At 32.9% G+C, this 25078-nt stretch overlaps 1 protein-coding gene across 1 annotated transcript; it reads right to left on the bottom strand.

Annotated features, from left to right (window-relative positions):
• Positions 1–4215: 4215 nt before the first annotated feature.
• LOC132715381 (nucleoporin p58/p45-like) lies at positions 4216–23837 on the bottom strand. Its single transcript, XM_060698379.1, has 13 exons — positions 23750–23837; positions 18042–18085; positions 17059–17184; positions 15073–15249; positions 13051–13288; positions 12119–12184; positions 11593–11767; positions 11061–11140; positions 8276–8394; positions 7645–7727; positions 6144–6420; positions 5296–5340; positions 4216–4867 (listed from the first exon to the last, which is right to left on the bottom strand). Exons 1-13 carry the CDS (start codon positions 23764–23766, stop codon positions 4677–4679), a joined length of 1638 nt encoding a protein of 545 aa, XP_060554362.1. The 5' UTR covers positions 23767–23837; the 3' UTR covers positions 4216–4676.
• Positions 23838–25078: the final 1241 nt, after the last annotated feature.

The following is a 25078-nucleotide window of genomic DNA, read 5'->3' as shown; positions in this document are numbered from 1 at the left end:
TTTAATTATAATTTATGAAAGAGTATTCTTAGATCAAGTACTTCATAGTATAGCCTAAACTGACCAAGTGTTTAAGTCAGTAGGTCCTTTACATCAGAATACTCATGGACAAGTGTTACAAGAAACATGTTCTTCACCTCCGAGATATCATTGAATGTTGTGGTTAAAGAACTACTCCACTCATAACCCAGTTTTCACATACAATATCCAGGAAACAAACTCTTGTTCTCTAACAAGCTACATTAATATGTTTTTTTTATTATTTTTTTAATTTTTTTTTTTTATTTTTTTTCTTTTTTTTTTTTTTTTTTTTTTTTTTTTTTTTTTTTTTTTTTTTTTTTTTTTTTTTTTTTTTTTTTTTTTTTTTTTTTTTTTTTTTTTTTTTTTTTTTTTTTTTTTTTTTTTTTTAATATGTAAAAGTTTTTGTTTTTCCCAACAACACCAGAACCGGTTGTTATTTAGTAAACTTCCAAAATGGGCCCTAAAACACGGGCATATTTAATTGGTTTTATGTTTCACCAACATATATGGTGATATTCCAGCTTTACTGGTGAAGGAAGACCTCGAGTGCCCCCGGTGCATTATTTCAGGTGCAATCAGGCACCCAAAGTAAAACCACCAAGGCTATATAGACTAGATGGATAGCCTTCTGACACAAAGAATACAAAGTCCCTGACACGGTGGTGAGGGTCAAAGTGGTTAAAAGTACAAGAGGGCCATGATGGCCCTGAGGTCGCTCACCTGTATATAGGCCCCCCAAACCCCCCCCCAAATGATCAATGACCCCCTGGGGCGGGGCCAATTTTGACCCAAGGGCTTTTATTTGAACAAACTTGGTAGACACTTATTAGAACATGTTTCATGCTAAATATCTTAGCTCTAACTCTTTTTGTTCTTTAAAAGAAGATTTTTTAAGTTTTTACTATATGCATATAGGGAAAATCAATGACCCCCTGGGGCGGGGCCAATTTTGACCCCAGGGCTTTTATTTGAACAAACTTGGTAGACACCTATTAGAACATGTTTCATGCTCAATATCTTAGCCATAGCTCTTTGAGTTCTTTAAAAGAAGATTTTTTAAAGTTTTTACTATATGCATATAGGGAAAATCAATGACCCCCCGGGGCGGGTCCAATTTTGACCCCAGGGCTTTTATTTGAACAAACTTGGTAGACACCCATTGAAACATATTTCATGCTAAATATCTTAGCTCTAGCTCTTTTGGTTCTTTAAAAGAAGATTTTTTAAGTTTTTACTATATGCATATAGGGAAAATCAATGACCTCCCCGGGGCAGGGCCAATTTTGACCCCAGGGCTTTTATTTGAACAAACTTGGTAGACACTTATTAGAACATGTTTCATGCTAAATATCTTAGCTCTAACTCTTGGTTCTTTAAAAGAAGATTTTTTAAGTTTTTACTATATGCATATAGGGAAAATCAATGACCCCCTGGGGCGGGGCCAATTTTGACCCCAGGGCTTTTATTTAAACAAACTTGTTAGACACCTATAAGAACATGTTTGATGCTCAATATCTTAGCCACAGCTCTTTGAGTTCTTTAAAAGAAGATTTTTTAAGTTTTTACAATATGCATATAGGGAAAATCAATGACCCCCCGGGGCCGGGCCAATTTTGACCCCAGGGCTTTTATTTGAACAAACATGGTAGACACCCATTAGAACATATTTCATGCTAAATATCTTAGCTCTAGCTCTTTTGGTTCTTTAAAAGAAGATTTTTTAAGTTTTTACTATATGCATTTAGCGAAAATCAATGACCCCCCGGGGCGGGGCCAATTTTGACCCCAGGGCTTTTATTTGAACAAACTTTGTAGACACTCACTAGAAGATGTTTCATGCCAAATATCTAAGCTCTAGCTCTTATGGTTTTTTAAAAGAAGATATTTAAAGTTTTTTCTTTCGGTTGCCATGGCAACCAGAATTCTGCATGGAATTAAATTCTTTGAACAATTTTTAAAGGTGACCACCAAAGGAACATTCCTGTGAAGTTTGGATGAAATTGGCTTAGTGGTTTATGAGGAGATGTCATTTAAAGTAAAAGTTTACGGACGGACGGACGGACGCCGGACGAAAAGCGATCACAAAAGCTCACCCTGTCACTTTGTGACAGGTGAGCTAAAAAAACTTAAAGAACCTGGTCATGGTCTCCCCTACAACAAAATTGATAAAGAAAACTGTGTTTGACTATTTATTGACAAAAATGATATATATTAATACTTACAAAGTTATTTCAGATGCATTATTCTTAGGTCAGATATACATGTACATAGTTGAAACCATTACTATTTATCTCACACCAAATTGCTCTATCAAACTATTCTATAAGGTCAACCTTTATACACGGATGCAGCTTGTGCCTGAAATAATGTATGAACCAAATAACTTTATCCAGTAAAGCCATATGTGCTATTGATATTTACAGAGTGGGAATTACTTCACAACAAACTATCAAATATCAACTATAAACTAGAAATGTGTCCATAGGACACGGGTGCCCCCACCGCGCCACTGTTCTGTCAATCTTTTTACTAAGTCAAGGGAAATAACTCTACAAATACTGGATAAATCCACAAGCGAAACCCCAGGTGCAAATCTAAAATATGCTGAGCAACCTGCCCATAAGGTTTAATGACTATGTCAAATCCTTTTTGAGAAACTTGCGACTTAAGTTGAAAATTGCAAAAATTTTCTAAGTGAAGGGCAATAACTCTAAAAATACTAAATAAATCCAGATGAAAATACCCAGGTGCACAACTACACATGCTGATCAACATTCCTGTAAAGTTTCATGACTCTAGGTCAAATACTATTTGAGTTATGTGCGACACAAGTTGAAAATTGCAAAATTTTACTAACTCAAGGGCAATAACTCTGAAAATACTAAGAATATCCACACGAAAATACCCAGGTGCACAACTACACATGCTGATCAACATTCCTATAAAATTTCATGACTCTAGGTCAAATACTTTTTGAGTTACTTGCGACACAAGTTGAAAATAGCAAAATTTTACTAAGTCAAGGGCAATAACTCTGAAAATACTAAGAATATCCAGACGAAAATACCCAGATGCACAACTACACATGCTGATTAACATTCCTGTAAAGTTTCATGACTCTAGGTCAAATACTTTTTGAGTTATGTGCGACACAAGTTGAAAATTGCAAAATTTTACTAAGTCAAGGGCAATAACTCTGAAAATACTAAAAATATCCAGACGAAAATACCCAGTTGCACAACTACACATGCTGATCAACATTCCTGTAAAGTTTCATGACTCTAGGTCAAATCCTTTTTGAGTTATGTGCGACACAAGTTGAAAATTGCAAAATTTTACTTACTAAGTCAAGGGCAATAACTCTGAAAATACTAAAAATATCCAGACGAAAATACCCAGGTGCACAACTACACATGCTGATCAACATTCCTGTAAAGTTTCATGACTCTAGGTCAAATACTTTTTGAGTTACGTGCGACACAAAAGTGAACGGACGGACAGACGGAAGGACGGACGGACGGACAAGGGTAAATCTAAATGCCCGCCACTAACGTGGGGGCACAAAAATTAAATCTGATATGCCAAAATTAAGGTTTTAACCACAATGACATAAATGTTCAACTTTATGTTCCAGTGATGATACAGTAGATGGATATGTTAACACTATGATATATACAAATGAGAGTAAAAAGTGTTGGGAGCATCTACTAAATACCATATTCTGGTCTATATACCAAACAAGGCGCTTGAATGATTAAATGATAAAACCTCACTTTTTCACTTTAAGACATCTAATTCAGATCTTCAAAATATCTTTCTGCATCATTTTAGGTTTATCTGCAGTTTTTTAATATAGCATATTTTGAAAGTGTACATATACACCAAGTTTGAAAAGAATGACTGATGGTTTTTGAGAAAATGGAATGACCAAGGCAAAAAATATGTTGAAAAGGGGGCATAACTTTAAGAAAATAATTTGAGGATTATCAGTCTTTTTGATATGGCGTCCTCTTATTAATATTATACAGATGTATACCAAGTTTTAACAGCTTGTATAGTTTTTGAGAAAATAGACCTAAACAAAAAGTTTAATGCTGAAGAGAGGGTCATTACAATAGCTTCAAGAAGTGGAGCTAAAAAAAATTTTACCTTCAACAATTGAAAATGAATTTAAAATCAAACAATTTTAACAAACTGATTTGTTAATTTTTTTTCTTTGATTTTCATGTGAATATAGATCAGTATTGACAAATTTAGTCATATTGGATCTATTGATTTATACAAAATGACAATGCTGTAAATTTCACTTAACATAATATGCACTAATACAACATCAGGAAACTTGACAGCTGAACAAAAGTAAACTGAGAGCAACAATAAATCTAATATTACTGCCCGTTCATACAACCTGTAAGTACATTCTTAATGATATCATTATGTCGCATTACTTTTCCTTAGTTAAATTACACTGTCCAAATTATTTTAATCCATGGTTGATTAACATGTCTAGAAATTACCATCTTTTGTTATATACATATCATTATGTCACATTACTTTTGCTTGAATTACACTGTCTAAATTGTTATAATCCATGGCTGATAAACATGTCTTGAAATAACCATCTTCTGTTATATACGTATTACAGAGAAAATCGTCTATCTTTTGCCCCTCTTAGATCCAACCGGGGGTTTGTTAAGCTGAAAGGGCTCTGACGAGAGATTGAGTTGAGGTGTGGCTCCTGGTATAGTACTGGTGAACAGGGAACCAGCCAGCGTTGTTGCAAGGTTTGAACTGTTTCCGAATAGACTTGTTCCTGTCCCGAAGTTACTGGTTCCAGTTCCAAAACCTATATGAAATGAAAAAACAAAGATGTCATTACAAACTTACTGTATCAAAATAAAATAACAGGTAGATTCTACTGTAAAACAATTAAAAACTGTTACTCATAACACTTTCGTTACAAATTTTCATTCCTTTCATGTTAAATATCTAACAGTGTTGCATGTTTTTAAACAAAATATGTAGCTTTAATGTATGATATTCATGTATATAGATATAAACATTTATATTCTGAATATTTACTGAGTTTATAAGTGTAATGGCTCGGTTGTTTAATAAAGATACAAGTAGAAAACTGGCAAACATGTAGAATGAAATAGGCAGATAGAATAGCAGAGACTATTCACAGATAATCTGTACCAACATTGGTGATTATTGAACCATTTAGATATGATGGGCTGTTTTTTCTATTTCCAAAGAACTAAATTCATTTACCTTTGAAAGTTGATGCTTGTGTAGTTGATCCAAATGCACCAAATCCTGGAAAATTAATGTCATTTGTTAAAAGTTGTAATTGGTCAATTAATCGAACACTAATATCATGATTATTTCATTGTTTGTTTGTTTTTCTGGTTCTTACACAATTTTTTGTGTTCATATCACAGTTGTCGATCTTCCAAACAGGCAAACTAACCAGTTATAAACTATGTCTGAACAAGTGACAGACTACTAATCTGGTTCCAACATGATTTCTGAATCAGCCATGATTGATATGACCATGATACTCTACGTCCGAGACAATTATGACAACTAAATGGTTCAATGATGTAACAATGATGTTGGGAAAGAAGAACATGACAAATTTTCTCTGGAGCTGTTCCTGTTTCATCAAACCATATACATCTGTCTGATAAATCTATTTTCTCTCTCTTATTCAAATATATAAAATAAAAAAAATAGCAAAAAAGCTCAATCAAAGCTCTATTCTAAAAGATATCTTTTAAAACATGTTGATTATTTCATAAAATAAATTATTACCTAAACACCATCTAAATAATATGTTTTAACCATAGCAAGATTCAACAACATTTCTGCTATTTCATTACTTTTGTTACTCAAACATGGCTTGGCCACTGTCTTTTAGACTAATTGCTATCACTAGTATAAAAAGTGCCCTCCGGGAATATTATCTAAAGATGTATAATTACATGTTAATACACCACAGTTTAATTACATTCAAGCTATGCAGAAAAGTAAGCATCTAAGTATCCAAAAATATAAAACAGATGTTTGGGATACATTAGAAAATATAAATATATATAATGAAACTTAGGTTGTCATACCTGAGGCAGGTGCGCCAAATCCTGATGAAGGTTGAAAACTGCTCATGCCTGTGACAGGTGGAGCTCCTGCAGTGGGCTGCGGATGTTGACTACGTGTTAGAGCGGTTGCCATAGCAACAGCTGCAGCGTTATTTACAGCAGGAAATGGGGCCTGACCATACATGTCTGTGTGACTCTTTGTACCAATTTTCACTGCCGTCTTCTTCTGACGCTCAAAAATATTGCGGTTATCACCATGAAATACTTTCCTAAAGTTAAGATAGTGTTCCTTTTGAGTCTGAAATTAAAACAGAAATAGGTTGAATCATAACTTTGGCTAAAACACCCAAAAAATGGGTCAAAGACAGAAAAGGCCGAGTTGCATTTGTATACCAAATATCATGATGCTATGATGTTACGAATAAAATTTACCACTGACCATTAATGTTGAAAATTTAACTGTCGGTAAACAGGAAGTGAATGATCGACAGACCTGAAATCGACTCCCACAGTAGGGGACCACATGTCTCTGCTGTATGCCAAATATCAAAAGGCTGTGATAAGTAGTGGCTGAGAAAACTGTTACGAAAATTTCCTACCAATGACCCTTAATGTCCAAAAATTTAACTAAGTCAGTAAACAGGAAATGGATAAGCAACAGACCTGAAATCAAATCACATGGTATGGGACCACGTGTCTATGCTGTATGCCAAATATCAAGAGGCTGTGATAAGTAGTGGCTGAGAAAACTTTTTCGAAAATTTCCAACCATTGACCATTAATGTTGAAAATTTAACTAAGTCGTTAAACAGGAAGTGCATGAGCAACAGACCTGAAATCAAATCCAACAGTATGGGGCTAAGTGTCAATGCTGTATGCCAAATATCAAGAGGCTGTAATAAGTAGTTGCTGAGAAAACTGTTACGAAAATTTCCAACCATTAATGTCGAAAATTTAACGAAAATTTAACGAAAATTTAACTAAGTCGGTAAACAGGAAGTGCACGAGTGACAGACCTGAAATCAAATCCCACAGGATGGGGCTACATGTCAATGCTGTATGCCAAATATCAAGAGGCTGTGAAAACTGTTACAAAATATTTTTCCCCGCCCGCCCATCACCCACCGCCCGACATTCACCATACTTTAACCCAGGTTTGCACCTGTGCAACCCGGCCAATAAAACATAAGATGTAAATGAGATCTTGTGCTTTGGGAGAAGACATTTTAAAATTTTCTTTTAAATATCTATTTTTAGTTCCTTCGATCGAGGTATGCAAATGAATTTGTAAAACTGAATTTTGTAAAATTGGACTTCATAATATACTAGATGTATATCATGATTTTGTAATGTCAACATACTGTCGGGTAAAATAGTGCATTATCCGATACAATGTGATATAAAGTACAACTCTACTCAATCATTATTTAGTACAACAGACAGGCTAGCTATATATCAATATATTGTAGACACAGACTGAAGGACACTGTGAAATTTTCTGAATATTGGAATAAAGAAATACCTTGACAGCCTCATGAATTTGCTGTAACTGTGCTGCCATGGCAACAAATGCTTCATGTAGTTTTCTCAACAATAAAACCATTTCTGTAAGAAAAATTTCCTATAATGTAGCATATACAAATCTACTAGCAGACTAGCAAGAGTCATAAAGCCCTTCAAAACTGTTCTTAAAATATATGGAAAACTTACAAGTGCACTTGTATTTTAATTGCATGCTTTATAAAGAAAGAATCTCTGTATATTCTATCAAAATTGCCTTACATTTCTGCCACTCCTTTCTTCAAATTTGATGGTTAAACTACAATTATGGTACTAAATATATTGTATATCAGTATATGCAGAATACTGTGTTACATGTATTATACCATAGTATTTTTAAGTATTAACATAAACAATTCATCTTAAAGCAGGCAAACACATTCCAGAATGTTATAAAACATTGTCCCAATGTCACAGGATTTGAGAATGTGCAGCCTAAACAGACTCAGACCAGATACCGTAACATACCATTTTGCAGCTTTACTTACTTAGGTATTCTGTCACTTGCACATCTCCCACATTAGTAAACAGTTCTACACAGTCACACAAATAATTGGAACATTTACTTATCAAATGTTAGAGTAGATATTTACCTTCAGGGGTGTGTCTATTGGGCTGATGGAGGGAGGACAGATGGTTCTCTAGAATCTCTATCTGCTGTCTGTATGTCAACATCTGACCCTCAAACTTTTCTATCAAGCTATGAAAATATCTGTAAAACATACATGCACAGTTCTTTTTAATTGGGGTTTACATCCCACCGACACAGCATAGACCATATGGCGACTTTTTAGCTTTACTAGTGGAGGAAAACCTCAGGTGCCCCTCTATGAGTCATTTCAGACACAAAAGTATAACCACTGACGTTTGGTTTAGCTAGCTGGATGGACATGCACATTTACAGCATCAAACTAGAAAGGGGTTTTTGTTACAAAAACTTATGTCTCCCACAACTAGGTATGGCAGTCTTTCCGAAAGACCGTCGGACCGTCGGCCCTGACCGGTAAAAAATCAGAGGGTCCGATAAAAATATATGTATTGACGGCCCGACGGTCCGGTAAAAAAATAAGGTTTTATAAAAACCTTACATTCAACATTTTGCAAAGGCCGATCATTTACCTAAATTCAAAACATATCAAAATGTTGTCATTACACAATATAAGCTCGTGCAATGCTTGTCAACTGTTATGCATTCTCATAATGCAAACTTTTATGTAACTACGTAAGATAATAATATCCGACAACTAGTACAATTAAAAGTCAATAAGCGGCCGCGTAAATTACATAAGCGGCCCAGATGTGAAAGGTCACCCGCTATTAGTTTGTTTACACAGATGAAAGTGTCAACTGGTGTATTAATTGGAACAATTTACGTCTTTAATCCACAGAAGGTACCAAAATCATTGAACAATTAATCTGTCAACTTCACTAAATTACCGCTATATATAATTCTGTTTACATATGCCAGACTTTTGCTGAAATTTACCCTCTCATTTTGCTAGTATATAGTCTGTATAGAATTTAAGTTTAAATAGCAAAATCCATTGAATACATGTATAACAATATTTATGTTTACATTTTGATTGTGGTGAAAAAAGATAACTTCACTTTGTTGATAATATAATTTTCTTTTTGTACACAAATTTTTTGACTGCTGACACTTACCAAGTGACTCAAAATGCTATACCAATCAGATTTTTTTTCGGTCCAGTAAAATCATGTTTGGTCCAGTAAAAATTTTCAGTTTACAGGACCTACTGTCCAGTAAAACTCAGAAGTCTTTCGCTTCTGTCGAAATCCTGCCAGCAGTTTGACCTGGGAAAGCCGGACAGGATATGTCTTTTTATAGCCTTGGCAGCCATTTTGTGCAGCGAAGCCAAACGTGCTGGCCATATGCACAACTTCTCGAGTGGTCCGAGTTCGAGCGAACAAAGTTTAACTGTACATGTATATTAAGTTTAATAGTTCTTCAGACTGATGTTGCATGCAAAACTTTAACCAAGAAGTTCACAATCATAGAACAATAATTCTGTCAAAATTTTTTCAAAGTTATAGGCCAGATATAGTGACCTTCTTCTATGATCTCAAATAAGTGTGTGAAGTAACAAGCAAATATCTTAGGTGGTTGATGAGATATGATGTTGTAAATTGTACATTAAACTTTTACAAAAGTGTAACGTCGATACAGACAGCTGGGTAAATAAGATAGCCTCACTGTTCTTTAAACAGTCTAGCTAACAAGAGCTGTCGGTAGGACAGCATGCTCGACTATTCTTAGTGCTTGATAGTAAAAAAAATGCCTGATACAGTTACCTCCTCCTGTTTACAGGTTGGGGTCATGATGGTGAACAAGTGTGCAAAGTTTCAAAGCCATATGTCAATGGACTTTGAAAATATTTGAACTATTACAAAAACTTTAACGTAAATTCTAAGTCGAAAAAGGGGCATAATTCTATCAAAATGCTTGATACAGTTACCTACTCCTGTTTACAGGTTGGGGTCATGATGGTGAACAAGTGTGCAAAGTTTCAAAGCCATATGTCAATGGACTTTGAAAATATTTGAACTATTACAAAAACTTTAACGTAAATTCTAAGTCGAAAAAGGGGCATAATTCTGTCAAAATGCTTAATAGAGTTACCTCCTGCTGTCTACAGGTTGGGGTCATGATGTTGAACAAGTGTGCAAAGTTTCAAAGCCATATGTCTATGGACTTTGAAAATATTTGAACTATTACAAAAACTTTAACGTAAATTCTAAGTCGAAAAAGGGGCATAATTCTGTCAAAATGCTTGATAGAGTTACCTCCTCCTGTCTACAGGTTGGGGTCATGATGGTGAACAAGTGTGCAAAGTTTCAAAGCCATATGTCAATGGACTTTGAAAATATTTGAACTATTACAAAAACTTTAACGTAAATTCTAAGTTGAAAAAGGGGCATAATTCTGTCAAAATACTTGATAGAGTTACCTCCTCCTGTCTACAGGTTGGGGTCATGATGGTGAACAAGTGTGCAAAGTTTCAAAGCCATATGTCAATGGACTTTGAAAATATTTGAACTATTACAAAAACTTTAACGTAAATTCTAAGTTGAAAAAGGGGCATAATTCTGTCAAAATGCTTGATAGAGTTACCTCCTCCTGTCTACAGGTTGGGGTCATGATGGTGAACAAGTGTGCAAAGTTTCAAAGCCATATGTCAATGGACTTTGAAAATATTTGAACTATTACAAAAACTTTAACATAAGTGGTTACGCCGACGCCGACGCTCGGGTGACTGCAATAGCTCTACTTATTCTTATCGAATAGTCGAGCTAAAAACTACACTCATCTATCCAATCAAGCTCATTTGTATGTTTTGAGGGTAAAACTTAACTTACAATGTTGGTGCTGTGTTTTCATACTGTAAGCCTGGAGGTGTCTCTTTAGTTCTTAATGCCATCTCTGCATTCTTTAACTCCTGTATATAATCAATCAACATTGTAAATAAAGTTGACCTACAAGAGGGTCAGGATGATGAATCCTTCATTGGTTTACAATAATCAAATTAAGCATAAAGGTCATGAAAATCTATACATGTATATCATACCACTGGCAAAATAAGAATAAAAGTTAAAGTACCTCACTGGTAAACCAGAACAGATACAGGTTTAGTGAAGACCCAAAAACATAAGCTATCAAAACACAACCCCTTACAAATCCATGCACTCACTGGTTGTGAAAACAAAACAATTTGAATGCATTTTGTATTTTCGTTTAAAATAAGCAGGGATGCTGAATACCAAGTTCACCTGTAATCCATCATGAATATCTCCTTTTTATAGTTCTGGCAATGCAAAATTTTATATTGCAATATAAAAGAAATCAGTAATAAAACAAGATATAAAATGAAGGAGCAATGTTTTCAAGTACCTGTGTCATTTCTCTCTTTAGTTTATCAACAGCACAAGCATTTTTCTGTAACGAGCTGGAGACAAGAGAGAGAAGTTGTTTGAGGGCAGCGTTGTCTTCCTGTACTTTTATCATTGATGTTGATGACATCCTCTTCATCTGTTCCATCTCACTTTTCTCCTCTTTTACAAACTTTCTGTATAGTATACATTATATATACATTATATATACATTAAATCTTACATAGTCTCTACATTATAATAATGCAAATACATTTCTTGAATTCTGGTTGGCTTGAACACATTGTATACTCTATGCTGTGTAAACTGTGACAAACCAAAGCACACAGAAAGTGGTTAAGCCAATCAGAATTCTGCTCTATATACTATTATTTGGTACAATCTAGTATTATACCCTATTTTCTGTAAAATATACCATACTTTCTGTAAAACACACCATATAATAATATCGAATAGTTGCTAAAACAACTTTATATTTTAATGTTGGTGGTAAAGGTTTAAGGGGTTAGATATAGAAAGAAGAATACCTCAATTCTTCAACATCCAGTAAAATACTGTTTTCTACAGCCATCTCCTTTACTACTTTATTTTCCCTGAAATTATATACCAAACAAAAACATGCATGAAATATCTATCTGGCAACTAGCAAATACAAAATTTATATACAATTGGGTGGTGGGATAAACTACTCATGTATAACTTCATTTCATGTAAACACTAGATAATCAACACAAATAATCAACAATAAATAATAGAGAAGTTTGTACATAAAGTTTGTACAGGGGTTATCTTGTGTTTAAAATATATCCTTTTCCCTACTGCTCTTTTAGCAACATAAAAATTTTCTAATCACATACATGTCTGGAATTAACAAAATATACTGTTTGTTGTTGTACATGGACAATGTGAATATAGCTATTAAGGTCTAGAAGTAAATTAAACATTGTCAAACCAAATGTTAACCTTACTTTACAATTCTAAAAGACCTATTATGCCCTAGAAATGCTTTCAATTTTATTTCTCAAATTATTTTGGTATTATTTTAATAATTTCCAACAAGTTACCTGAACTGTCTTCTTCTTCTGTTGCTTTTTGGCAATTAGTACATTTATAGTGATTTAGTTGGTTGTACTTCTTTCATCACATTTTGCTACTTTATTTTACATAAACTGCTATTTTCTCCAGGTAACAAGCATTTAACATACTCTAAAACCATTATTTAAATGTTATAAAACTCATGTTTGACCTTTCTAAAGAAGTAAATTCAATATTTATTCATTTCTAAGTCATAATGTGCCTTTAAGGATTAAAACTTATATTCCTCAATCTTTTCATTTCAGCATATGTATCTTGCATGTGATAAAAAACAACAACTTTAAAAAGTCTTAATATGATTATCATTAACAAACATCTCCTACTCACACATTTTTTTTCTATATACAAAATAAAACATACTTACCCTGGTTTGCTAGAGTTACTTGTAGATGTAGCAGTTGTTGTTGTTGGTCCAATACCACCCAGGCCTGATGAGGTTGTCTTGGCAACATTCTGACCAAATATACTTCCACTCCCTAATGTAGTAGATTTAGTGGTGGTTAGCCCAAATCCTCCAAGACCACTACTTTGTGTTGTTGTTGTTCCTAATTTCAGGCCGAGACCCAAACCAGTACTTGCTGTAGTTGTTGCCTGGCTCCCCACTGTAAAACAATTTTACATACATCATGTAACACTGCTTTAAATATGATCATAACTGAAACTCAACTATCTGGTCTTGTTAATTCACCCTTTGTTCATAAGCTTTGTATGATATTTTTCCCCAATTTGTACATGTACTAAGCTTTAGGATTACCTTCAATCAAATAAGCATTTGTAAATCATAATACCATATGGCACAATTATTCCCAGGCCTCGACACTAACTTTTTTATCAGGTGGTAAGCCGGACCACTAGATTTGAAATTAAGGTGGTCCTTCCAGAAGTCAAGTGGTCAATTATTATTATTAGATCAGTTTACTGTAAGTTTAGAAAAAAGTATGCTTAAAATTGATGACAAAGATGTATTATTAAGCTTTAAAGAAAACAGACATTTTAGATATATACTTTTATCTGAGAGCAAGTTAGTAGGTATTCTGTCGTGAAGTTATTTGTTGTTTTTTTATAGCTTATTCAAAAATACACAACAGGGCTCTTATTTGTGTTAACTTATATATTGAAGTGATTTCTGTCTCAACTCAAGTTAGGGAATAGTGAAACCATTTGTGTCTGGGTTTTTTTCTTACTGTTATTCAAATATACATTGCTGATACGTGGTACGTCTTATAATCATGATAATTACATGTATCTTTTATAGATTAACAATTTAATAAAACTAATAAATTATCTTAAACAAGGAAATATCTAAAGGATAAAAAATAAAAACAACTTTATATATAACTATAGTTTAGCTTATTTTTCTCACAGATTTATTATGAATACAGAATTTTTACCGCCCCGTTGCTTGTTGGTTGATATTTATTTTTTACATTGAGTATTTTTAACCTTTTATCAAAAATTTAAAAAAAAGTAATTTTAACTCTGGAAGAAATGGATCTCTTAGCGTTAAAAAGTTAAAATAAAGATAACTAGCAAATAACTTGATGTATTTCTCAAGTTCCTTTAGTTTGCTGCCATTATTCATGTATATGAAATTGAAAGTTCATACGGTATCCCATACAATATCATAATTACCATCGTCGGATACCCACGTGTGATTAACATGTAGCATAACATAAATGTTAAAGGTTCCAGCGTGGTAATCCGACGATGCATCATTACAAGCATCATTTGAATACAATTTGTACCTAGCTTAATATCACAAATTCTTAACTCTTTTAACTTGCATAGACAAAATTTTAGCGACTTAATATGAAAGTTATTGATGATTTAAGACATTCTTTAACTTATCTGATTAATCTATTAATGAAACATATACATGTTCATAGGACAAATGGTTTTAAACAAAATATATATAACATGTTTTTGACCAAATCGCCATTCTCCCAAATGATCCTTGCACAAACCAGAAAATTCAAGTGGTCCGACGGACCAGTGCATTTTAAAATTAGGTGGTCCTTGCCAAAATCAGGTGGTCTCGGACCAACGGACCACCGCTAATGTCGAGGCCTGATTCCATCTCATTTATATGCTGACAATAGTTAAAACTTTAGCCACCAATAACTTCATAATTATGATCATTGTTGACTTTCTATCTTGCACAGCTGAACATATATTAAGAGCAATTAATATTTTCAACCTTTTGATTAAATATGGATAAGACTGTTTACCTCTCACTTCAACCAAAAATGACTTTGTCACCAGTACATAGTCAGACCAGCCTTGACATCCACATGACATAGTCTAACTATATAGTAACCAGCTTAATTTTGATATTAAAATCCGTTAAATTTTGAATGGACTGTAAAGTTAAAATGTAAATGTATACCTGTAAGTGGCTTTGAGAAACCAAAAGCAGCTGTTGGGGCAGTTGAAGCGGCACCAAACAAGCTAGGAGTTGCTGATGTGGTTGAAGATAAACCTCCAAGAGTTAATCCTGTACCTGTTGATGTTGGCTGGGTAACATTTAAACCAGTATTCGTAGTAGCTTGTGTTCCAAATGCACCTAAAGTAAATTTTACATACAATGATAATGCTCAGAACGTGAGCAACCGCTGGGCTGGGGCAATGCTCGACTTTTTACTTTTTCTAAAAGCAAACAAAGAAATGTTTGAACAAATCTTAATGTCATTTGTTTCCTTTTTATAACTTTAACAGGTCTGTCTTGTCACACTAAATTTGTCAAAGTATAAATTCTTTTTCCATTAATAAATGACAATAGATAGAAAATATTATCAAAATTCAGAAGAAAAACTAGAAATGTGTCCATAGCCATAGGACAAGGGTGCCCCCACACTCCACTGATTTGTCAATCTTATGTCTGTAGGTCAAATAATTTTTTTGGCTACATGTGCCCAAGTTGAAAACTAAAAATCTTTTATTAAGTAAAGGGCAAATACTACAAATACTGAAAAATCCACAAGAAAACCCCAAGGTGCATAAGTACACATGCTGACCAACATTCTTGTAAACTTTCAGGCCTACAGGTCATAAACTTTTTGAGTTATGTGCAACACAAGTTAAATATTGTAAATTTTTACTAAGTCAAGGGCAATAACTCTAAAAGTACTAAAAATATCCACACCAAAATACCCAGGTGCACAACTACACATGCTGAGCAACATTCCTGTAAAGTTTCATGACTCTAGGTCAAATATTTTTTGAGTTACTTGTGACACAAGTTGAAAATTGTAAATTTTTACTAAGTCAAGGGCAATAACTCTAAAAATACAAATAATATCCACACAAAAATACCCAGGTGCACAACTACACATGCTGAGCAACATTCTTGTAAGGTTTCAAGACTCTAGGTCAAATACTTTTTTAGTTACCTGCGATACAAGTTGAAAATTGGAAAATTTTAATAATTCAAGGGCAATAACTCTAAAAATACTAAATATATCCACACAAAAATACTCAGGTGCACAACTACACATGCTGATCAATATTCCTGTAAGGTTTCATGACTCTAGGTCAATTACTTTTTGAGCTGCGTGCAACACAAAAAGGGAACAGACAGACGGACGGATGGACGGACAAGGGTAAATCTAAATGCCCCCCCTATAGTGGGGGCACAAAAGAATATATATATATTCGCAGATGTATCATAGAAGAAAAAAAAATATGTAAATTTTTTCTTCTGTATTACACACATATGTATTACAGAAGAAAAGATATATAAACATGTATATATAAATCAGTGAAATTCAATAATTGAACCTTCAAGGTCAAGGTCTTAAAAGCTCAATTTGAGTTTGATATACATGAAGGTCTTTTCCTTAAAAATGTTCAGTTATAATATGAAGTCAATCCATTCAATTATTGCAAAGTTACAGCCAATTACAGCCCAAAAAATTAATATTTTAATACTTTGACATTCAAAGTCAAGATCTGTCTGGTTAATTTAAAGGGCTATCCTTGAATATTACTTTTTTCAAACTTAAAAAAAATCCATTCAAAAATAACAAAGTTATAGCCAATAATAGCAAGAACAAGCAAAATTTGGACATTTGACCTTTGCTCCTTGTCAGGAAGGCAGTTTTTGCAGAATCTACTCTTTGCTCTTGTGACCTACTTATGCATCAAACTGGAACCATTTTTTTAACTTTTAAAGAGTCACCTAAGTATCCCTCCTACATGTATGACACTAACACATAAAATTCTAGCATTGAATTAGCAGAGTGTAAAAGAAGCTTTACCTTTAGGATTGCTATTATAACATTGAGAGTTTTCATACTCTTTTATCTATTCTCTTTAAAATTTAGAAATTTTAGCTTGTAAAATCTATTAAAGAATAAAGTTACTGTATACTTACTTTGAGAAACTGCAGGTGTACCAAGTGTTAAACCACTTGCACTTGTTTTTGTTGCTGGTTGTCCAAAATTCAATCCACCAGATGTACTGGCCGGAGTACTTGAGGCAAAAGCAAAACCTCCAGAAGCTAAATAATATAAAAAATAATTAACATATATATTATGACTCTATTTTATTCTGTATAATGACTGACTGTTACTCTCTATATGACTTAAACAATAACAATAGGGTCATGATAGCTGGAGTTTTTTGTTTTTGTTTTTTTACTGGATATTAAGTACTGGGTCAAAGGTTATAAAGAAATTCTCTAAGCTTAAACTCAGATCTCAGGTATTTGATTGGTCAGAAACTTCTGCAGAATGTACACTGACCAATGAAAATCCTGAGATATGAGACAGAACTCAGAAAAAAAAATTATAACCTCAAGGTCAGGTCATATTGTGATAGAGGAAGATCTCAAACAATGTCAATGACCTTGAACTCTCGGCTACCAAGGTCCCAAAGCTAACATTATTGACCATGTTGAAACATTAACTTAAATAGTATTCCCAATACTCATATTTGTTTTAGAGCATACATGCTCTTATACTTAACACTTTTTCAAAGATTCACTTTTGCGATATGAAATAGAGAAAAGCAGAATCCCTAAAGAAAGCCCACACAGCAAAATTGAAAATGTTGCAGGATTTACATCTCCTAAAACATAAAACATACATTTATTAGACATGCACAGTTTATGTTACTTAGATATTGTTAAAATAAGTCTTTAATATTGAAATTTAACAAATACGAGAGATTGGTGAAATGTGATCAGACTACTAGCTGACCATCTGTGAATTTTCATATCTATATCCCCAAATCTGTTAATAGACAGTACATGAAATGGAAGCTGGACAAGTCCATATCAAAATACAGCAGGATACTGTTTAATGTCACAGGGTTGTGATAATACTTAATCATTAAAATGTGTTTAATGAAACTCACCAGTGGTGTTAGCTGTCCCATCAGCTGGCTTTGCAAAATTAAATCTGAAAGGAACAAAATCAAACTATAAAATAATTACCATAAAAAATTGATTCATCTTCTGACAAGTTCTAAATAACTTGAATTTGAATTATTCAAGTTCAAATATAACAAGAGGGCCATGATGGCCCTGAAGTCGCTCACCTGTACATAGCCCCCTGCAGGGCCCATTTTAACCCAAGGGCTTTAATTTGAACAAACTTGGTAGACACCCATAAGAAGATGTTTCATGCTAAACATTTAAGCTCTAGCTCATTGGGATCTTTAAAAGAAGATTTTTTAAGTTTTAACTATACATATATAGTTAATAAATGACACCCCTGGGGCGGGGCCAGTTTTGACCCAAGGGCTTTTATTTAATCAAACTTTGTAGACACTTACTAGAAGATGTTTCATGCTAAATATCTAAACTCTAGCTATTTGGGTTTTTTCAAAGAAGATTTTTAAGTTTTTGCTATACACATATAAAGAAAATCAATGACCCCAGGGTGGGGCCAATTTTGACCCCATGGCTTTTATTTGAACATACTTGGTAGACACCCATTAGAACATGTTTCCTGCTAAATATCTTAGCTCTAGCTCTTTGAGTTCTTTAAAAGAAGATTTTTTAAGTTTGTACTATATGCATATAAGGAAAATCAATGACCCCCTGGGGCGGGCCAATTTTGACCCCGGGGCTTTTATTTGAACAAACTTGGTAGACACTCATTAGAAGATGTTTCATGCTAAATATCTTAGCTCTAGCTCTTTGGGTTCTTTAAAAGAAGATTTTTTAAGTTTTTACTATACACATATAGTTAATAAATGACACCCCTGGGGCGGAGCCAGTTTTTACCCAAGGGCTTTTATTTGAACAAACTTTGTAGACACTTACTAGAAGATGTTTCATGCTTAATATCTAAACTCTAGCTATTTGGGTTTTTTCAAAGAAGATTTTTAAGTTTTTGCTATACACATATAAGGAAAATCAATGACCCCCGGGGCGGGGCCAATTTTGACCCCAGGGCTTTTATTTGAACATACTTGGTAGACACCCATTAGAACATGTTTCATGCTAAATATCTTAGCTCTAGCTCTTTGAGTTCTTTAAAAGAAGATTTTTTAAGTTTGTACTATATGCATATAAGGAAAATCAATGACCCCCTGGGGCGGGCCAATTTTGACCCCGGGGCTTTTATTTGAACAAACTTGGTAGACACTCATTAGAAGATGTTTCATGCTAAATATCTTAGCTCTAGCTCTTTGGGTTCTTTAAAAGAAGATTTTTAAAGTTTTTACTATATGCATATAGGGAAAATCAATGACCCCCTGGGGCGGGGCCAATTTTGACCCCAGGGCTTTTATTTGAACAAACTTGGTAGACACTCACTAGAAGATGTTTCATGCCAAATATCTAAGCTCTAGCTCTTATGGTTTTTTAAAAGAAGATATTTAAAGTTTTTTCTTTCCGTTGCCATGGCAACCAGAGTTCTGCATGGAATTAAATTCTTTGAACAATTTTTAAAGGTGACCACCAAAGGAACATTCCTGTGAAGTTTGGATGAAATTGGCTTAGTGGTTTATGAGGAGATGTCATTTAAAGTAAAAGTTTACGGACGGACGGATGACGGACGGACGACGGACGCCGGACAAAAAGCGATCACAAAAGCTCACCCTGTCACTTTGTGACAGGTGAGCTAAAAATGTATTGTTAAACATGCATTCAATACCATTTAAAAAATATCTACCTGTTTTAATTTATTTTAGAACAACCACAAACATCAAAGTGACTGGGAAAAAAGTATCTCGCAAATTGATCTGTGTTGAAAATCATATCAGTATATAGAAAAGACAAATAGATAAGAAGTTCCAAAAAGCATGACCTGCAGGCCATATTTTACCCAAGCATCATAGTTTACATACGTTTAATAGAAGCCCTCTAAACAATAAGTACTACATGAACGGTCTTTACTCAGAAAGTTTTGTAAAGTTATTTCTGTATTAAAGTCATTGTAAAGGTAGTGTAGATGTTTGATGGTTCCTGGACTTTAAGATTTTATCTGGGTTACAGATAAACTCCATCTCAACTCAAAGGATTTGTCAGATTTATTCAGATATACATGTAAAAACAATTTTCGAAGTTTGTGTAATGTATTGTCTGTAAACAGTTCTACCACAAAACTTTCTTCTAATTTCTATCTTCACAATGGAAGTTCTAAGTCAAGCAATTTCATATGATATTATTGATTGTCAATCACTTAATGGTTAGTGAATGAAAGGCATCGATTCAGATTTGTTATCATTTACTCATGTGTCTCTCACTAGTCGTCCAATATAATACAGAATTTGGTGACAATATGATGAAAATATACAAACTTTATCTTATGTGTCATAATTTTTCATTCTTCTGCTAATGGAAAAGTAATAAATGTTTATTGAAGTTTAAACATTGGAAATGCAATGGTTGTAAAAATTTCACATTTAACATGGGTCTATTTTTTTTCTTAAAAATTGGAAATAAGAAAGAAAATACTTCAATATATTATACATATCAACAAATACATCTTTACTAAATCCTATTTTTCTAGTTTTCTATTTTTCAGCTCTTTAAGACAAAATGCAGATACCTGTCATTCATCAAGAATGCAAGATTAATGTTAAATGCATTTAAGGTGAAAGAGACAGGCATATCTTAAATACTACTGTCAAAGTCTCATATAAATCACCACTCAATAGTTCTACCTGGACAGTGGAAGCTGTTAGCTGCCTTTATTCATGATGACTAATCTTATTTGTAGCTGAAAAGTATGCACTTTGAAATATTAATTTGAAAAATGTGCTATTTCACAGACTTTTAATTCTTTTATGGTAGCAATTATCATAAATATTTTTTTTACATGTTGTTTATTAATAATTAGTGTTATCCAGTTGAAATAAGGGATTTTTTCATTCATTAAGTACTCTACTTTTGATATTTATGAGGACATTAAAATTTAACTTGATTCAAAGCTCTTAAAGCTAGTATATAACTACAATCAATATTAGATTTTTTAAAAAACAATGTGTTAAAAAGCGGCTTATAAAGTTCTGGAAGCCAGAACTAGTAGGAAATTGAAATTTTGCTCTTTTTTTTTAGTCCCCCACATCCCCCCAAGAACGTACACCAACTGATATGATGCCAGTTTAGACCCGGGTGAATTATGGTGGTTTCGTCAAACTACGGGTTCGGCGAACTTAACTTATGAAGAGGTGCGAAAGTGGTTTCGTCGACCTTATGTTATATAGTAATTAAAGGCAATGTAGACATGGTTCATATATATAAAGTATTTTATCATCAATATTTTTGCTTTTGCTATCATAATAGAAACTTTTAAATCAAAGTTTTATATCTATAGAGTGATGAATAAAGGATAAAAACAGATTGTTGTTGTTTATTACATATAAATCATGATGTATCCTCTTTAATAAAATGCATACATGTGTCAATTGTTTATATAGAGAAGAATAAAGTAATTGTAATATGTGTTGTTTATAATAGTTTATTAAGTACGTGGATTTTTTTATGTTGTTTTTTTTTGTAAATATTTAAATTATAAAATACATTGTTAATTCTTTCTCTTACAGGTTTTATTTTTTCTGTGTATATATATCGATTGTATTCCGATTAAATATAGAAAAACAGAATCCCTAAAGAAAGTCCAACACGGCAAAATTGCAAAATGTTGCAGACTCGGTTTGATTGAGCCTGTTCATGGAAGGTACTGGAAAGTGCAAGTTAGCACCGGCTTAAGCAGAATTCAACATCTAAACACAAAAATGGTGAAATTTTGAATTTAGAAACATCCGCAGATGTGTTCATACAGCGGTTATCATGTGACAGTAGTATCATCAGGGCTACGGATAACATTTTTTGTATATTGGGTAATTACCCCTTGTTTTGTGATCTATTGGGTTTTTTCTATTTTCTTTGAGTTATTTCTGTATTTTTTACCCTACCCCCTCTAACAAATTTGGGTTATAAAGCATGCAGCGTTTATTTTCTCTATTTTGGGAATGGTGCCGGTACTAGACTGATTGGGAAAAAATGCGTTATTTTGACTAAAATTGGGAATTTTTTTAATGCATTTTTTCAGCTACAAATGAGATTAGGCATCATGAATAAAGATAGCTAACAGCTTCTACTGTCCAGATAGAACTATTGAGTGGTGATTTATATGAATATGTTGGATTTAAATGATTTTAGAAAAATCACTTGGCCTTGTGGGCATTTTGAACAGCCATTTTGGGAATTTTACATTGGAAATTGGGAATTTTAATGTCTATTTTCTATTGGGAATGGTACCGTTTTAGGGTAGTAGTTATATAAAGAAAAAAAACACTGGCACGAGTTCATGTATTTTACCCAAAATTTCTGACCTTCATTGTAGACTGTTGTAGGTTTTGTATGGTTATAAAAAAAGCTACTTACTACTTTGCTTTATGGTTTATTGGCCTAGGAGATTTCCAAGCTGCCTGATATAATTTAAAGGTTAAAACAGTCTGAAACAGAATGATCTGCCTGATGTACGCGTTATGTAATAATTTACGTCCTTACGCACCAGTTCAAATGTAGTTTGCATAAATAAGAATTCAGTTACTTTTTCTTACCCTTAGTTATTATTTCTATTGGGTTTTTAGACATTTTAATTGGGTAATAACGCAAATACGCATGTTATCGGCAGCCCTGTATCATTTCATGAAAAGCTGCGTATGGTCCCCAACAATAAATTGAATAATGTGGTGCTGAACGATCTTCAAGTTTCGAAAATATAACATCATTGATTAAATGTACGGGGAGACATTTTACAGCCGCCACACTGCACATTGTTTCTTCTTTTTTCAGCTTTTACTATCTGTGTATATAGTTTGACATATATAATAAAAATAATGTCTTCATATTTATTTTACAGGCTTAACTTACATGTGTGAAATGTAATTTGTGTAAATTTTGACTCATTATTAGTTTTTTTCAGGTTGTACTTTTATACATATATATATTTCTATGATGTTGTTTGTTCACTGAGATCTTTTGTATTCTGTTATTCTTTATGTAAACATTACTAAATATTATACTAAAGAAAAGAATAAATAAAACAGTAGGTTTAAATTTTCAATATCTTGTCTTTAATTGCATGAATACGTGTGATAAACCACATATTAAGCCTGCGATAATTGGCTTGCCCATTAAAAAATAGATATTGTTCGCACAATATAAATTAAGTTCGCCGAAACCACTACCTGTTTTATTATATATGATCAGCCAAACCACTTTCGACCGACCAGGGCCAGGGGTCTTTGGGAAAATATAGAATAAAGATGTAAATAATTAAAAATTTTCTTCGAATGTTTTAATTTTAAACAACAAAATACATAAAATATGTTAAAAATCTTCATCGTATAACAGTTTTCAAAGTTTTTGATCTTAAACTTGTTCAGTATATTTTTTTAATATTATGGGTTGAATCGTGACAGGGGCGAATCGTCAAGAAAGACACATTTTGGACTCGTTTTCAGTAAATAAAGGAAAAGAGCAACCAATTGAATTTAGATTTATCTGAGTCTTCTTTTAAGATCTGTATACAAATGACACAAGTCATTTTTATTCAAAACTAATAAATTTCATAAAAAAAACAAATCGAAATAGGAATTACCCGAATCCTGCTGACATTTTGGAAATGCTTTATTCCACGCTTCCCGTCCTGGCGGACATGTAAAAAGGTGAACACCGCTAAATAAAATGAAAAGCAAGCTGACGTGAATTTGGAACAGGATGAATTGTTACAGCGGGAATTTAATAATGTTATTGTTTACATAGTTCGTATTTCAAATGAGTCAATAGAATCTCGATTTTAAAAAAATGGAATAGAATCATGGGGGAAAAACACAATAATTAATATCTTATTATTGGGATGGTATACTTTGCAGACGACTTTGCAGACAAGTTAAACATAGAGGGATTTTGCAGACAAGTTAAATAAAGAAGGATTTTAGACTTTGCAGACAATATAGATTATATAGGGAATGTTTAATCCCTTGTCAACTGGTCAAAAGGTGTGAATGGGCAATTACATTGAAGTAATGCCATTTAGAAAGTATAATTAATTTGCAAAACTTTATATAATTAAAGAAAATATAGTTTTAATTTGATGTTGTTTTTTTAATTTATGCTTTCATAAAAAAAATAAGAATATAAATAAAAAACATAATAATTGCATGAGACAGTATATAATGCTTATAACAAACAAACAATATAATTTTGAGGTGACTATTGGAAAAATCTGTATTTTGCAGACAGAATTAATGTTGAATTTGCAGACAAGTTTAAAATAAGAAGGATTTTGCAGACAAGTTAGATATAGAACAAAATATGAAATTTGAGGTGACTATTGGAAAAATCTGTATTTTGCAGACACAATTAATGGTTGAATTTTTGCAGACAAGTTAGATATAGAACAAAATAAAAAATGATAGGGGATTATAAGGTAAAATCTGTATTTTGCAGACAGAATTAAGGTTGATTTTTGCAGACAAGTTAAAATAAGAAGGATTTTGCAGACAAGTTAGATATAGAACAAAATATGAAATGATAGGGGATTATAAGGCGGTAAAATCTGTATTTTGCAGACACAATTAATGTTGAATTTTGCAGACAAGTTAGATATAGAACAAAATATAAAATGATAGTGGATTATAAGGTAAAATCTGTATTTTGCAGACAGAATTAAGGTTGAATTTTGCAGACAAGTTAAAATAAGAAGGATTTTGCAGAACAAGTTAGATATAGAACAAAATATGAAATGATAGGGGGAGGGGATTATAAGGTAAAAATCTGTATTTTTGCAGACAGAATTAAGGTTTTGAATTTTGCAGACAAGTTAAAATAAGAAGGATTTTGCAGACAAGTTAGATATAGAACACAAATATGAAAATTTTGAGGTGACTATTTGGAAAAATCTGTATTTTTGCAGACACGATAAATG

The sequence above is a fragment of the Ruditapes philippinarum genome, unplaced genomic scaffold (assembly GCF_026571515.1).
Source record: "Ruditapes philippinarum isolate M1 unplaced genomic scaffold, ASM2657151v2 ctg548_1_1_1_1, whole genome shotgun sequence".
Classification (NCBI taxonomy): domain Eukaryota; kingdom Metazoa; phylum Mollusca; class Bivalvia; order Venerida; family Veneridae; genus Ruditapes; species Ruditapes philippinarum.
Note: the sequence above shows the minus strand (reverse complement) of the source record. Positions and strands in the feature narration are given on the sequence as shown.

Coding starts and splice junctions, on each gene's coding strand:
- LOC132715381 (XM_060698379.1), bottom strand. Junction 13,289..15,072: donor TTTCTCAAAGCCACTTACAG/GTATACATTTAC, acceptor ATTGTTTTACAG/TGGGGAGCCAGGCAACAACT. Junction 5,341..6,143: donor ATTTGGCGCACCTGCCTCAG/GTATGACAACCT, acceptor TTAATTTTCCAG/GATTTGGTGCATTTGGATCA.